Source organism: Schistocerca americana, chromosome 5, assembly GCF_021461395.2.
Source record: "Schistocerca americana isolate TAMUIC-IGC-003095 chromosome 5, iqSchAmer2.1, whole genome shotgun sequence".
Classification (NCBI taxonomy): domain Eukaryota; kingdom Metazoa; phylum Arthropoda; class Insecta; order Orthoptera; family Acrididae; genus Schistocerca; species Schistocerca americana.
In genome coordinates this window covers 309,504,461-309,520,769 of record NC_060123.1, presented here as the reverse complement: position 1 = coordinate 309,520,769, position 16,309 = coordinate 309,504,461, and the positions used below count along the sequence as shown (strand labels likewise).

The following is a 16,309-nucleotide window of genomic DNA, read 5'->3' as shown; positions in this document are numbered from 1 at the left end:
ATATGCATGATACTGAATTATAGAGGGATACAATTGCAATATTATTTGCCATGTCTGCATTTTACATCTTACATTTTTTTTAAATTCAAAATTTGTGAGCTCTGATCAGAACTCATAAGTTCCATTGTGATACACTTATTCTGTCAATTTTCTTAGGTTCTACTTCAGAAAGTGATATACAACCTGAGGCACAGCAGAGCCAGTTGGATTCACGTGGTGGATCACAATCTCCAAAAGCTTCATCATCTTTCAACAAGTTAGATTGTGAAATGGGGGACAGTGGGGTGACTGAAGCATCTGTCATCAAGGACTGCGAGAATGAGAGCTCTGAGGAAGCAATAAATAGTGCAGTTGAGGTATGTACTTTCTTATTTTTCATGTACTTGTCTTTTAAATAGAATAGAAAGAACAAAGGCGAAGAAAAAAACAATACTTCTGAAACTCACAAGCAGTTTCTCTTACTAGAAAATGATGTACGAGGGCTGTTCGGAAAGTAAGTTCCGATAGGTCACGGAATGGAAACCGTTGTGAAAATGTGATGAAGTTTTGCACAAATTGTTGGGTGGTGTCTGTAGTATGCCTGTCAATCGCACACAGTGAGTACATAAATGTGCCTAGAAAATAGTGTCTCCTGCCAAGTACCAGGGTCTGGTGAGAAATATTGGTGGACATCGTTCAGCATTTTGCTCTTCATGACTGTTCTTGGCTGCACTCTGCAGGGGCAGTGAAGGTGGTCCTGCAGTGTTGTCGATGGGAAGTGTCTGACCATCTACAGCACAGCCCATAATTGGCTCGTCCTGTTTCATCTCTGCTCACATGTGAACCACAGGCAATGAAGATGACATTTTGACACAGACAATAAGCTGTAGAAGAGCTTAGAGAATTGGCAGAAAGCACAGGTGGCTGCCTTCTATGATGGTATTGGAAAGTTGGTACAATGCTACGACAAAGGTCTAAGCCATAGTGGCGACTATGTAGAGAAGTGGCTGTGAGGTATAGCTAGCTGTTGGAAGTGAAACATTTTTGATTTCCACAGTAGGTTTGGTTGGGTTTGCAACCAATTGGATGTACTTTCAGAATAGCTCTAGTATCTTAGCTGAAAGCCATGGACAACATATTTCATTCTGGTCTAGGAAGGTAACTGCACGCCATTTACTCTGTATACCTTGTTGGTATATTTCTTAAGATGGACATATTCAAGATACCTGGTGGAAAAGTTTCTTCTGTGGGAATTGTTGTGTATGAGATTTTATATGTATGTAATTGTACATAATCAAAATTGTCTTTGGATGAGAGTAAATGAGCGAAATCATTTCATAAAATGGAACTAAATCCAAGTGCAGTCATTGCTCTGGACTGATTGACAAGGACATGGTTATTGTGTTTGTGCCATAGATGTAGTAGTCCAAGAAAAAATTGCTTATCAATAGCGAACAACTATCTCATCTCCCTCCATCCCTCCCTACCTCCCCCTCTCCACCCCACTGTTCTGTTCATCTTACTGTTATTCCATTGTGTAATGCCTGTAACAGAAATTACTCTCACTTCCATATTCTGCTCACTCATCCTGCCTCTCATCACTCTCCTTGCCCCCAAAAACTTGCCCACCCTTTCATGCCTGCCTTTCCCTCCCTCCCCCACTACTGTCCACCGACACAGACTCTACGGAAGGTCTTGATATGCTGGGCCTGTTGCAGGCAAGGGCATGCATATCACGAACTCATGTAAACATCTGTTATTTCTGGACAAATGCTTTTGTATTTTCAGTATTCTGTAGTTTTCTCTTATGAAACTGATTTTATTACTATGATACACCCACAACTGAAGGCTCTAGCATTGTGTTATGATGTCCTGTAGAGAGTAATGTAGATCAGAATGAGAAGGTGCATTGCACTGCTGCGAGTTTCGGAAATTTTACAGTGAACTGATAGTATGTATCGTATTGAGTCTCTTATAAAAACTTATTCCCACTCACAATGAAGCTTTTTTTAATGCAAAGGAAAATACCTAATTTACATATATGAATGTCCAAATATTACCAGTCATGGTTACTTTTGTTGCAAACAATTGTAAATGGGCAAAAAAAGCTCCATACATTAAAAATATATCTGAGCTAAAACTTAGAACATTAATACAATAGACAAGTCCCGAAGCCTACTTAAGGTCTATTGCTTAACAAATACTTTGGGATTCACTTACATCCCACAGAAAATTAACAAACAGCATAGATTCATACTCGTAATACTAGCTAATCCAAAATTGAACCTATCATTTAGCAAGACATCAGAAACAGTTTAAATTCATTTTTGTAATGGTTAATGCAGGGAGTTGGACATAACTGAAAATAAGGTGAACAAATACAGAGAACTGAAAAGACAGCAGCAATCAAGCAGTGGTCATCTGTTACAGTAAAGGCAGTGCCACAGAAGTGTATGCACACTATGAAAGATAAAAATACTCTAATGTGCTCACACTGAGTAAGAAGGGGGCGATCTGTAAATATTATGTGAAGCAAGACAACTTGTCAGCCATGATCGCCATTGTAAAACCTTTAGTTATTATGACCGGTTTCATTGAACAGAGTTATCATGTGGTCTATGAAAAGTGTACATGAAGTGTAAACACATTACATTATGAAAACTAGCGTAACGTCATTTATATAATACATAGATGCAGTTATTATTACATTTACCTCAGTTCAGGTTAATACATGTGTCCAGTTTCAGCTATGAAAGTTCTCAATACCTTCATTAACTGGAGAGTTGACATAAGATGCATTGGCATGTCGAAGTTAAAACCATTATGTACAATATCTTCAGAGCTAAGACCAGTATTTATAAAATGTTTCGCTAAGTGCATCCATCCCATATTACAGATCACAGAGCACATTATTGATGCAAGTGCACTGCTGAAAAAAACACACACACACACACACACACACACACACACACACACACAATGGTGAATCAGGAGGAAAGTTACATGCTTTGATGGGTGATACTACTGGTGATTCTGAGCAAAAAAACTTCTAATAAACATATGCCTTCTCTTAACTGTCTCCAAGTAAACCAATGAAAACAATGACGAACAGGAAAGGTGCAGGTGACAGTAAATAAAGTTACTGGTATGTTATGGTTTGTTTGATTGTGTACATTTCTTCACAGATGATGTTCAGACAGTTCACCGTCAACTTCAGTGCGTGTTGCTGCTCTTGTAGACAGCTGATCGGAGCTCAATATTACATCACTTTACCTGGGCAAAAGCATGTAAAATAAGAGCGAGAAGTTCCTCTCTTGTGTCCACTCTGTGCTTGCAGAAATCGCTCTTCACCCACTCCCACAAAAAGTAATCCAATGGGGTAAGATCGGGTGAACTCGGTGGCCAAGGAATGACTCCACGGTAACCGATCCAACAACCGGGATACATTGTGTTGAGATACTGTCACTGGCCGTATGGAATGTGTAGGACTTCCATCATGCTGAAAGTACATACGAGCTTGTGTTGCCAAAGGGATATCCTCCACTTACTCTGGTAACACATTTTGAAGAAAGTCAAGATGATGATGTTGTGGGCTTCAGTCCGGAGACTGGTTTGATGCAGCTCTCCATGCTACTCATCCTGTGCAAGCTTCTTCATCTCCCAGTATGTACTGCAACCTACATCCTTCTGAATCTGCTTGATGTATTCATCTCTTGGTCTCCCTCTACGATTTTTACCCTCCACACTGCCCTCCAATACTAAATTTGTGATCCCTTGATGCCTCAGAACATGTCCTATCAACAGTCCTTTTCTACTTTAAGTGTCTCATTTCCTAATCTAATTCCCACGGCATCACCCGACTTTATTTGACTGCATTCCATTATCCTCATTTTGCTTTTGTTGATGTTCATCTCGTATCCTCCTTTCAAGACATTATCCATTCCGTTCAACTGCTCCCTTTCAAGACATTATCCATTCCGTTCAACTGCTCTTCCAAGTCCTTTGCTGTCTCTGTCAGAATTACAATGTCATTGGCGAACCTCAAAATTTTTATTTCTCCTCCATGGATTTTAATACCTACTCCAAATTTTTCTTTTGTTTCCTTCACTGCTTGCTCAATATACAGATTGAATACCATCGGGGAGAGGCAACAACCCTGTCTCACTCCCTTCCCAACCACTGCTTCCCTTTCATACCCCTCGACTCTTATAACTGCCATCTGGTTTCTGTACAAATTGTAAATAGCCTTTCCCTCCCTGTATTTTACCCCTGCCACCTTCAGAATTTGAAAGAGAGTGTTCCAGTCAACATTGTCAAAAGCTTTCTATAAGTCTACAAATGCTAGAAATGTAGGTTTTCCTTTCCTTAATCTTTCTTCTAAGATAAGTCGTAGTGTCCGTATTGCCTCACGTGTTGCAGTACTTCTGCAGAATCCAAACTGATCTTCCCCGGGGTCGGCTTCTACTAGTTTTTCCATTCGTCTGTAAATAATTCGCATTAGTATTTTGCAGCTGTGGCTTATTAAACTGATAGTTTGGTAATTTTCACATCTGTCAACACCTGCTTTCTTTGGAATTGGAATTGTTATATTCTTCTTGAAGTCTGAGGGTATTTCGCCTGCCTCATACATCTTGCTCACCAGATGGTAGAGTTTTGTCAGGACTGGCTCTCCCAAGACTGTCAGTAGTTCAAATGGAATGTTGTCTACTCTCAGGGCCTTGTTTCGACTCAGGTCTTTCAGCGCTCTGTCAAACTCTTCACGCAGTATCATATCTCCCATTTCATCTTCATCTACATCCTCTTCCATTTCCATAACATTGTCCTCAAGTACATCACCCTTGTATAGACCCTCTATATACTCCTCCCACCTTTCTGCTTTCCCTTCTTTGCTTAGAACTGGGTCTCCATCTGAGCTCTTGATATTCGTACAAGTGGTTCTCTTTTCTCCAAAGGTCTCTTTAATTTTCCTGTAGGCAGTATCTGTCTTACCCTAGTGAGATAAATAAGCCTCTACATCCTTACATTTGTCTGATCTTATTTTTGAGACGTTTGTATTCCTTTTTGCCTGCTTCGTTTATTGCATTTTAGTATTTTCTCCTTTCACCAATTAAATTCAATATTTCTTCTGTTACCCGAGGATTTCTACTAGCCCTCGTCTTTTTACCTACTTGATCTTCTGCTGCCTTCAGTACTTCATCCCCATTCCTCTTCTACTGTATTTCTTTCCCCCATTCCTGGCAATTGTTCCCTTATGCTCTCCCTGAAACTCTGTACAACCTCTGGTTTAGTCAGTTTATCCAGGTCCCATCTCCTTAAATTCCCACCTTTTTGCAGTTTCTTCAGTTTTAATCTACAGTTCGTAACCAATAGATTATGGTCAGAGTCCACATCTGCCCCTGGAAATGTCTTACAATTTAAAACCCGGTTCCTGAGTCTCTGTCTTACCATTACATAATCTATCTGATACCTGTCAGTATCTCCAGGCTTCTTCCATGTACACAACCTTCTTTTATGATTCTTGAACCAAGTGTTAGCTATGATTAAGTTGTGCTCTGTGCAAAATTCTACCAGGCGGCTTCCTCTTCCATTTTTTAGCCCCAATCCATATACACCTACTACGTTTCCTTCTCTCCCTTTTCCTACTACCGAATTCCAGTCACCCATGACTAATAAATTTTCGTCTCCCTTCACTATCTGAATAGTTTCTTTTATTTCATCATACATTTCCTCAATTTCTTTGTCATCTGCAGAGTTAGTTGCCATATAAACTTGTACTACTGTGGTAGGCATGGGCTTCGTGTCTATCGCGGCCACAATAATGCGTTCACTATGCTGCTTGCAGTAGCTTATCCGCACTCCTATTTTTTTTAAATTCATTATTGAACCTACTCCTGCATTACCCCTATTCGATTTTGTATTCATAACCCTGTATCTGCCTGACCGTAAGTCCTGTTCCTCCTGCCACCGAACTTCACTAATTCCCACTATATCTAACTTCAACCTATCCATTTCTCTTTTTAAATTTTCTAACCTACCTGCCCGATTAAGGGATCTGACATTCCACGCTCCGACCCGTAGAACGCCAGTTTTCTTTCTCCTGATAACGATGTCCTCCTGAGTAGTCCCCGCCTGGAGATCCGAATGGGGGACTATTTTACCTCCGGAATATTTTACCCAAGAGGACGCTGTCATCATTTAACCATACAGTAAATTTGCATGCCCTCAGGAAAAATTACGGCTTTAGTTTCCCCTTGCTTTCAGCCGTTTGCAGTACCAGCACAGCAAGGCCATTTTGGTTAGCGTTACAAGGCCAGATCAGTCAATCATCCAGACTGTTGCCCCTGCAACTACTGAAAAGGCTGCTGCCCTCCTTCAGGAGCCACACGTTTGTCTGGCCTCTCAACAGTTACCCCTCCGTTGTGGTTGCACCTACGGTACAGCTATCTGTATTGCTGAGGCACGCAAGCCTCCCCACCAACGGCAAGGTCCATTGCTCACGGGGGGGAAGAAACTCAAGATAGCATGTACCAGTAAGATGGTTATCTAAAACAACTGGAGCGATAAGTTGGACATCAGTAACACCTCTCCACACGTTGACTGGGAAACGTCGAAACTTCATTTCCACAGTAGTGTGCACATTTTTATTTTCCCATACATGAGTTGCACGTGTTGTTGTTTCCGTTGCGGGTAAATGTTGACTCATCAGTGAACAGAATACGTGAAATTAATTGCTCATTGGCAATGGTCCATTGACAGAATTCCTGCCAGGCGGCAGCATCTCCTTCATGCAGATGATGTACACTGTGCTGATGAAAGGGATACAGACCGTGCTCGCGTACTGTGCGTATCACTCTTGTTTGTGGAATACCAAGTTGGGCAGCAATTCTTCTAGAGCTAGTAGTAGGGTTGCGTTCCACTACTTGAAGAATGTTCTAGCTTCATTAAGAGTTTGTTGTACGGGACATTCAGAGACAACATTTGCACTGGGAAGCGTACCACACTCACACAATCCGTGAAACACCCTGCTATCAGGCACTCTGCGATTCAAAAATCGTTGTTGGTATTCTCTCACAGCAGCTCTGGAATTCCCATTGGACAAACCATAGACAAACACCATGTCAGCATACTCTGGATGTGTGAATATCTGTGGCATTTTCACTTGACAAAACTGTATTCGTTGTTCATGTAACAACCGTGTGGTACCGTGTACTAAAAGTGCTATCGGACTGAGACTTGATGTAAACAACTCACCATACGCAAGTGAACTGCGTGCTGATGCGGTTAGTAAGGATGATGCTACACATTTCTGGTTTATAGTTGTTTTCATTGATTTACCCAGAAACGATTAAGAAAAGGGCATATGTTAATTAGAGTTTTTTGTTCAGAATCACCACTAGTATTGCCCGTCAAAGCATGTACCTCTCCTCCTGACTCGCCCTGTATATAGGACCACAATCTAAGGCATATTTAAAAATCTTACTTATGTACATCATCACAAATAAGACAAAATAATTGCACAGTAACATTTGTCAATAAGATTCCACAGTGGAAAACTATCTGACAGTAAAATTGAGAGTTTGATTGGATGTTCATGTCATTGTCAAGTGCAAACATAAATATGTAATTTTAATCAAAATATGATAACTGGTATACAGTTATAAAATTATTTTGATAGCAAGAAGCAGCTAAATTTCTGTTTTTAGAAAATACTTTAGCTTCCTAGCTGCTACAAAAATAATTTTATAATTGTACACCAGTTTTCACATTGTGATTAGAATTACATATTTATTTTTGCATTTGATGATGACATGAACAAATGAACACTCTAAATTTTTTTGTTAAATAGTTTTCTGCTATGCATACTTATTGTCAATAAATGCTACTGTGCAGTATTTTGTCTTATATGTGACATTGTATACATCATACTGCTTAAAGCAGAAACTATGAGTTAACACGTCCAGTACAGGCTCAACTTTCTCATATGATGTACTAATCGTGTGTAAACAGCACCAAGTCTGTTGGTGTTGGATTAAGAAATTTAAGTATGGCAGTATATGCTTTGTGAACAGTTACACAATCGATACAGTACATAATTCATTGTAAGTCACTTGGAGCAGCAGTTTTTGAACACATACTGTCACAATTATGTGTGTGAAAGTGCAAAAATTATTTTGTGTTAAGCTAACACTTCAGATAAATTGCAAATTTTGTTCTGCTACTCTCTGACCACTAATTGCCATAACCTATGAAACATACTCTCTGTGTGATAAATTTTCAGTGCCCTGAGTGGTAGGAATTTAAAAGATAATGCAAATGGAGCAATAACCTGCAGATTAACTAATCGTGTAAGACACAGGGATTGCACTGTTTGGGGCCTCCCCATGAATGCTGAGTGTGTGCTCGTCATGACTGGGGCATAGGGACTCAAGCAATGAATTACTGACCAGGCAGCCGTTGCTGAGGCTGGGTGTGGGTGGTGTCTGAGGGGAGAGCCTCTGTTCACAGTGGCTGGCACCTTTGCATATAAAGCAGATGAAGCTGTCTCCCAGTGATGGTCATACGACCCCATCAGTAACTTCAGAAAGAAAGTACTCACTCAAGACACAGAGATATGGCCCAAAAAAGTACTCGCTCAAGACACAGAGATATGGCCCAAAAATGTTTCCTTCCCTTATAAGGTGCGGAAGGAATGTAGGGCTAAGTGACAAGCAGAGGAATATTCCCTCCAGTACCGGGTTTGTACAAGGACAGGTGGGGAATCTTTTATCCACAAAGCTTTTATTCTTTGTAGAGAATGTAGAGGATAAGTTTGGGGAAGTTGCAGGGGTCTCCAACATGAAGAGTAGGTCAATTTTGGTTTAAACAGCAGCCCCTGCCCAGTCACGGGCATTGCTTGTGTGTGACAAGTTGGGTGACATTGCGGCCACTATCACTCTCCTTAGTAATTTAAACGTGGTTCAACGCATTGTTTTCCATCATGACCTTCTCTTGCAGACTGACGATGAGCTATACACCAGCTTGGAGTGATGGAGTATGCACTTTGTCCATTGTGTCCGCAGGGGACCAAAAGACAATAAGGTTTCTACTGCGGCCTTCATTATGACCTTTGAGGGCAATTTGTTGACAGAGAAGATCAAGACGATGGTGTACCAATGTGATGTGAAACCATGTGGCGTCCCCCATCCCCCATTTGGTGCTTCAAATGTGTGAAATGTGGGCATGTCTTCATGTTTCGACACCAGCCCAGTCTGTAGGGATTGTGGATGAGTGTTGCATGTTAACGTTTCTTGTGCCCCTCCCCTGTTGTGGAGAGCACCAATCTCCATGCTCACCATACTGCTCTGTGTCTCAGAGAGGAAAAATGTACAGGAATGTAAGAATCTGGACAATCATACCAAGAGGTGAAGAAAAAGTATGAGCATGTACATACTGCATGCTTGACAATATCATATGCTTCATCAATGACATCATCACACTTTCAGATGTTAACACTCTCGCCTATTATGCCGCCTCCTGCAAACCCTTGGGGCCTCTCAACTGTGCCCATCTTCTGATGTTTGTGGGTTGTTCTCCTGCTGCCTCCTGATGGTTGTGGCTTTTCAAGCCAGGAAGAGGTCCCTTGGGACACTTCCCTCCAAGGTTTCTGTCAGTCTGCAACCGGGTACTAGCCAGTGGCTGAAGGAGCCACAGGCTGCTGGTTGTAGGGCTTCACAGTCTTTATTAGTCACGGAAACTAATTCAGGGAGACCCTTCCAGTCATCTAAACCCTGTAAAGAGAAGAAAGACAAAAAGAAATTTTCGAAGATGGAGGTGCCAGTGGCCCCCACACTACCAGATTTCATGTGTTGCGTAAGTGGCAGAGATGGTAATGCCTCTGGTCCCTGGGGCTCCAGATTGCACCACACAACATGTCTCAGAACCTATGAGTGTTGACATCATAACGTCTCAACTGGTGACAGCACCCTGGAACACAACCTCCTTGGTCTTTTCCCACGCTTCAGTACACTGAAAGTATGATTCTTCAGTGGAACTGGTTTTTCCACCACTTGACTGAGCTACGACATCTCTTAAGCTCCTCCCCTGCTTTCTGCATTGCCGTTCAGGAAATCTGGTTTCCAGCAATGCAGACCTCTGCCCATTGTGGCTACAGGGAATATTTTAAGAATCTTGCTGACTGCGATAGTGTGTAGGATGGAGTTTTCACGTATGTTCTGAACTCTGTATATAATGAACTTGTGCCTCTTGATACAACTTTGGAGGCTGTGGCTGTTCGGGTAAGGGCATTTCAGGATTTTACCCTCTGTAATGTTTGTTTCCCTCCCAATTGTGGAGTGCCCCAGAAATACTGTCTGCATAGGTTTCTCGGCTCCCCCCACCTTTTCTAATCTTGGTGACTTCTGTGCCCATAACCCTTCGTTGGATGGAACATAATCACTGGCTGTGGGAAAGACATTGGAAACTTACTGGCAATCTCGACCTCTGTCTCTTGAATATTGGTGCATCCGCATACTTAATTGATCTTTCTATTTGCAGGCCTGGTCTTCTCCTATCCATCCACTAGTGGACCCATGATTACCTGTATGGTAGTGATCACTTTCCGATCTTCCTGTCTTTCCCTCAGCATCACTCCCCTGGGCACATTATCAGATGGGCTCTGCACAGTGCTGACTGGTATGCTTTCATCTCCTCTGTCATTCTTAACTCCCCATTACATTGAGGCATTGACATGGCTGTAGAGTGCCACAGCAGCTGACTTAGCAATTCGCTGTTCTTTGGGATAGAAGGAAGATAGTACCTTGGTAGACCTCGGAAATTGCTGAGGTCATTAGAGATTGCAGGCAAGCTCTCCAGCTCCATAAGCGGCATCCATTGATGCAGTACCTCATTGCCATTGAATGGCTCTGTGCCTGGGTCTGCCACTTAATAAAATGACAGAAGCAAGAATGGTACATTTTAATCTTTGAACCATGTACACCTCCTTCACAGGTTTTAGTAAAGATCTGGCACCACTAGGAATACCAGTCCTCTGCAGGTGTACCTGGTATTTCTTGAACTGTGCTGTTTTCACTGTCGCAGAATATTTGCTCTGCATTATGATTGAGCTTTGTGTCTGAGAACTATCAACCTGCCTTTTGTGTCCATAAACAGAGGGTGTAGTGATTGCACTTACCTTTCACTGCACACCAACTGGAGCTCTAAAATGTTCCATTCAGTGAATTGGACTTTCAATGCCCTATCCCTTTGCCCTGTTACAGCCCCGGGGTCAGACCACATCGACAACTAAATCAGTGGATTGTCAGCGTCATCTGCTTACCATCTCCAATCGTATATGGAGTGAGGGTGAATTCACTTCCCAGTGGTGAGAAAGCGTCATTGTCCTGGTACTGAAACGGGGTATGTGTCCTCTAGAAATAGACAGCTATCGTCCAGTTAGTCTCACCAATATTCTCTGCAAGTTGCTCGAATGCATGGTGAGCCGCTGGCTGTGTTGGCTCCTTGAGTCTCTGGGCCTTCTGGCTCATTCCCAGACTGATTTTTGCCAAGGTTTTTCTGCTGCTGTTAATTTTGTCTGGATTAAGTCTGCCATCTAATCAGCTTCTGACTGACGTCAACACCTTATTGCTCTCGTCTTCAACCTACAAAAGGCTTTGAGGCAACATGGTAACACCACATTCTCACTACCTTGCATTAGTGGTGTCACCGGGGCCCACTTCCACTTTTTGTCTAGAACTTCTTGCACACTTTACTTTCTTGGGTTCAAGTTGATGCTTCCCACAGTACCCCACTGCCCCATACCAAAGAGAATGGGGTCTTGCAGGCCTCTGTGTCTAGTGTCCCTCACTTTCGAGAGACCATCAATGGTGTGACAGCAGCTGTGGGGTTTTGTGTGTCACAGTAGTACAGCCGTGTTCTTCCTACTTCATGGTCATTTCCTTTATTTTTGTTCACTGTGAGATATTGAGGACAGTTTGGGGAAAAATTGATGGCACAGATTCATCTCGAAAGTTATGCCATTGTTTTTCATCCAGATTTTGCATCGAAGCATTTGGTACATTTTAAAATATCTTCATTTGGAAAATGTAGTTTGCAGACCTGAATACCATTTAAAAAATAATGGTTAATTAAACGCTCATTCAAATGCATTACATCCGCAGCTCGTGGTCTTGCGGTAGCATTCTCGCTTCACGCGCAGGGGTCCCTGGTTCGATTCCCGGCGGGGTCAGGGATTTTTGCTGCCTCGAGATGACTGGGTGTTGTGCCATCATCATCATCATCATCATTCATCTCCATTACGGTTGGAGGAAGGCAATGGGAAAACCACCTCCGTTAGGACCTTGCCTAGTTAGCGGTGCGGGTCTCCTTCTTTAGGAAGGAAAACCAACTTGAGTCCATTTAAATATTTCCTTTACAGTGAGGAACATAACACTTGTACTCAGCCAGGTGGTGCAGTGGTAAACACACTGAACTCTCATCTGGGAGGGTGATGGTTCAAACCCACATCAGGCCATCCTGAGTTAGATTTTCCATTATTTCCCTAAATCACTTTAGGAAAATGCTGTGATGGTTCCTTTGAAAGGGCATTTCCGACTACCTTCCCCATCCTTCCCTAATCCAATGGGACCAATGACCTCACTGTTTGGTCCCCTCCCCCAAATCAACCAACCAACAATACTTGTACACCATGAAACCTATCACTAAAACTGGGACAGTCTCAAAACCACAATAAGTGTCACACATGTAGCAACACTATAGATTCACTCGTGACCGCACCGTGTGGGAATGCCTATGCATTGTGGCATCACCAAAGACTTAAGACATAATGCTGGGGTTTCTGTAGAGTTGGTTTGGTCAACCCCAATTTACTTGGTGCTGCCTCATCTGAAGCTCCACTTGTAACCCACATCACACTTTCTCACGCTTCTGTCATATCCTTTTTCCCTGTGCACTGTGCCACAACAAACATAGCATAAACAGCTACTTTGCCATGTGGGTCATTTGTCTACTTCCTTCCAGAATAAGTTTCTCTGAACTGAGCAAATGGAGAATTTTCTCTCCAGCATTTCCTGCACCCAATTAATCGTCCTGACCCAAAGCTCTGCTAACATGCTTCCCTCTGCTTCACTGTAACTTCTGTCCACTCCACTTCTTCCCTGTCCAGATCATGTACTGCCTCCTCCCACCAATCTTCTTGTGCGCCCCCCCCCCCCCCCTGCCCTCTGGATCCTTTCTGTATTTTTGAGTAGCCACTGAGCCATGTACTGAAAGACTTACCTTGCTCTATCCCACTACCCCTTCCGTGCATTGGTGTTCTTCTCCATCCCTTCCCCACCTCCATAAGCCCAGGCAACTGCTTTCAGCAATCAGTGTGCATAAGTGTGGTTGTATGAGTGAATGTGTGTAGCTATGCTAGAAAAAGAGCAATTGCTTGAAAGCTAGTGCAAATACTGTTTTCTGCCATGTGTTTCTGTGCTCCACATGTCAGTGCTCTATAGGTGATGGATTGTCTTTCCCTTAATTAACTTATTATACATATTCTGTTCTATCTTGCCCTTCCCAGTCAGTCTTGTCCTTTCTGCGCCATCCCCTTCCTCCTTCCCCTTCTCCAATCTCCCGTCCATCCTCTTGGCCATTTCTGAATTCACTTCTGTTCCTCTCATTCTTTTCTCCGTTTTTCCCATTCCTCCACTCCGCCCACCTCTACATCTGCTTCTCCCGCCCCCCCCCCCCCACCCTCAACCTCCCCCCCCCCCTCTCCTTTCCATTCTTCTTTCCTCTCTTCTCATCTTTTGGCCTTCTAAATTGTGACTGAACACAGTTTGTATGGAGTGAACTCAGCATGAACAACCAGCTTAGAATTAACTTGGCAATAAAAAAAAACGAAATTGGCACGCTTTCAGCAAAACACTATTAACAGTATGTATGTGCCACTGAAAGAAATTTTGTTTTATTCACGGTGTAAATTTATCTAAATTTTTCAGGTCTCACAGTCAGAGAAATCTGAGCTTAGTTCTCAGCCTGTTCTTGCAGAGAAGGAAAGTCCTGGGAAACCAACTGACTCTTCGGGCTCGAATGGAGTAGAAGAAAAAGATGACACAAATGAGCAACAGTCTTCTTTGTTGCCGACGCCACCTATGCCACACAATTGGTTGGATCCATCCAGAAAACATTTTGAGTCAGGTAGATCATATCCCTCTAAGAAATCTCATTCTCAACACTTTTTAAATGTATTAACATGTACAGATACACTTAAACATGCAAATTTAAGCTGTAATTGTTTTGTATATTAAAAAAAAGGGCTGTCTGAAATACTGCAGTGGACAGTGTGTGCTCTTGTTAGGACGACATACATACTTTATGTAAAAGGGCATGCTTGTCTCTAACAGTAAACTTTGTTTCGGAAAAACCATTTCTAACGAAACCCATGTAATTTTGCAGATGGAGCTGGAGATGATGGTGGTGATGATAAAGCAGCCTCAGAGGTAGCTACCAATCATGAAGGGCAGGATGGGAGTAATCCAGATACTGCAGAAAGGGAGCAGGAAAATAAAAGCAAAATCTTGGCATACACACAGGAAAATGAACATGAGAGGCCGCCAATATTACCAGAAAAGATATGTTCACCTTTACTGCCAACACCTGTAATGCCAGAAAACTGGTTGGACCCATCAAGATCATCAACTGACAGTAGCTTCACAGCATTTTCTGACAGAGGCCATACAACCCCATTTTTTCAAAGTGAATGTGTTGGTGACGTACCAACTAGTTCGTTTCTTCCAGAAGCTAATATGAACACTAACATGAATCTGTATGATCATTTTATTCCAGCATCAGATACTGCAAATACAGATCCACTCTATCCTCAAGCCTCATTGTTCCCCAATGGTAAGATTAATTGCACAAGTTTTGTCTAGCTTATAAGAGCTTTGAAGTTTGTTAAAACTTCAATCGGGAATGATTTTTACCTGGCTGTAAATTAGGTTTAGTGGCTTTAATACTGAGGTATTCATGATAAAAATAATGGAACAGATTAAAGTGAGATACCTTGTTAAACTATTTAGAAGAGACTTGTTGATTTTGGTTAATCTGTGCGTATTAACAGGTGAATTGTGTCGTAGAAAGTAGCAAGCGAATAGTAAATTATTTAGAGTTAAATTATTAAAAGTCCAAGAAAAGTTCTTCTCTTTTCACCTCCCACAGTGGCTGTGCAAGTAACCTGCCAGTACTCCCTGCGGGTCAGGGTGTTAGAATAGTCCCGAGGTATTCCTGCCTGTCATACGAGGCAACTAAAAGGAGTTTCACACATTTCGGGCTTTTGTGATGGTTCCCTGTAGGGTTTGACCTCCATTCTTCAAAATTTTCCCGAAGAGCGAGCCAGTTGGGGAAGGGCGCCTTACACGATGCATCGTGTCCATCGTGCATTGAGATCTTTAGCCCACTTTCTCGTCGTTGCATTGCAGTCCTGCCCATTCTCCATCTCTTGGGCAAGGACACCTTCCTGGGTGCGTTTTTCACCATGCACTATGCAGAGTCGATTTCTGCGTCGACGATGACCATGGACTACTTTGCACCTGATATCCACCACGGTAGCCAGTCCGTTGTGGTGGGGCTGCTATGTACTCTGTTGGTTGTAGCCCCCTGACCACGCAGGGATAGCTCTGTTGATGCCTGCACCATTAACTCCCCACGTATGCCAAGGGATAGGTGCCCATCCCCTTGGGGCATCGGGACTCCCAGCAATGGCCATCCTGCCAGGTTGCCTTCACTGTGGTTGAGTGGCGCCCGTGGGGAGGGGCCCTGGTTGGAGTGGGTGGCATCAGGGCAGATGACACGTGATGAAGCATAGTCCATCATCTCTTGCTGATGGTGAAACACCAGCAGTCTCTAAGTGATCACGAGCTCAATTCAACGCACAGAAGTACAACCCCAAATAATTGCCCTCCCTGGCTACACAATGGGAGGAACGTCAGGCTAAGGGTGGCAGCGGATCTAATTCGTCCCGGTACATTGTATGTTCGATAGCTGATGGTGAATCTTCAATGACGATGAAGCCTCAGTTTTTTTGTTGAGCATTTAGAGGACAAGTTCGGGGAGATGGAGGGCATGTCCAAAATGAGATCTGGATCAGTCTTGATCAAAACAGCATCCCCTGCCCAGTCACAGGAGTTACTCGTTTGTGACAAGCTGGGGAGGGAGGGGGGGGGGGGGGGGGGTTCTGTAACCATCATGCCCCATAAGAGCTTAAATATGGTCCAGGATATCATATTTCACAGAGACCTTCTTTTGCAGTCCGACGAAGAGCTGCACGCCAATTTAGAGCGACGAGGTGTAC

General features: G+C 42.9%; 1 protein-coding gene across 3 annotated transcripts in view; it reads left to right on the top strand.

Moving 5' to 3' along the window:
* The window catches only part of LOC124615979, a 121,201-nt gene that overhangs the window by 31,524 nt on the left and 73,368 nt on the right, over positions 1–16,309 (top strand). For all 3 annotated transcript variants that reach the window (XM_047144182.1, XM_047144184.1, XM_047144183.1), the window contains 3 exons: positions 157–356; positions 13,959–14,157; positions 14,416–14,862. In XM_047144182.1, coding sequence (XP_047000138.1) covers positions 157–356; positions 13,959–14,157; positions 14,416–14,862 — 846 coding nt within the window. The remainder of the gene's footprint in view (positions 1–156; positions 357–13,958; positions 14,158–14,415; positions 14,863–16,309) is intronic.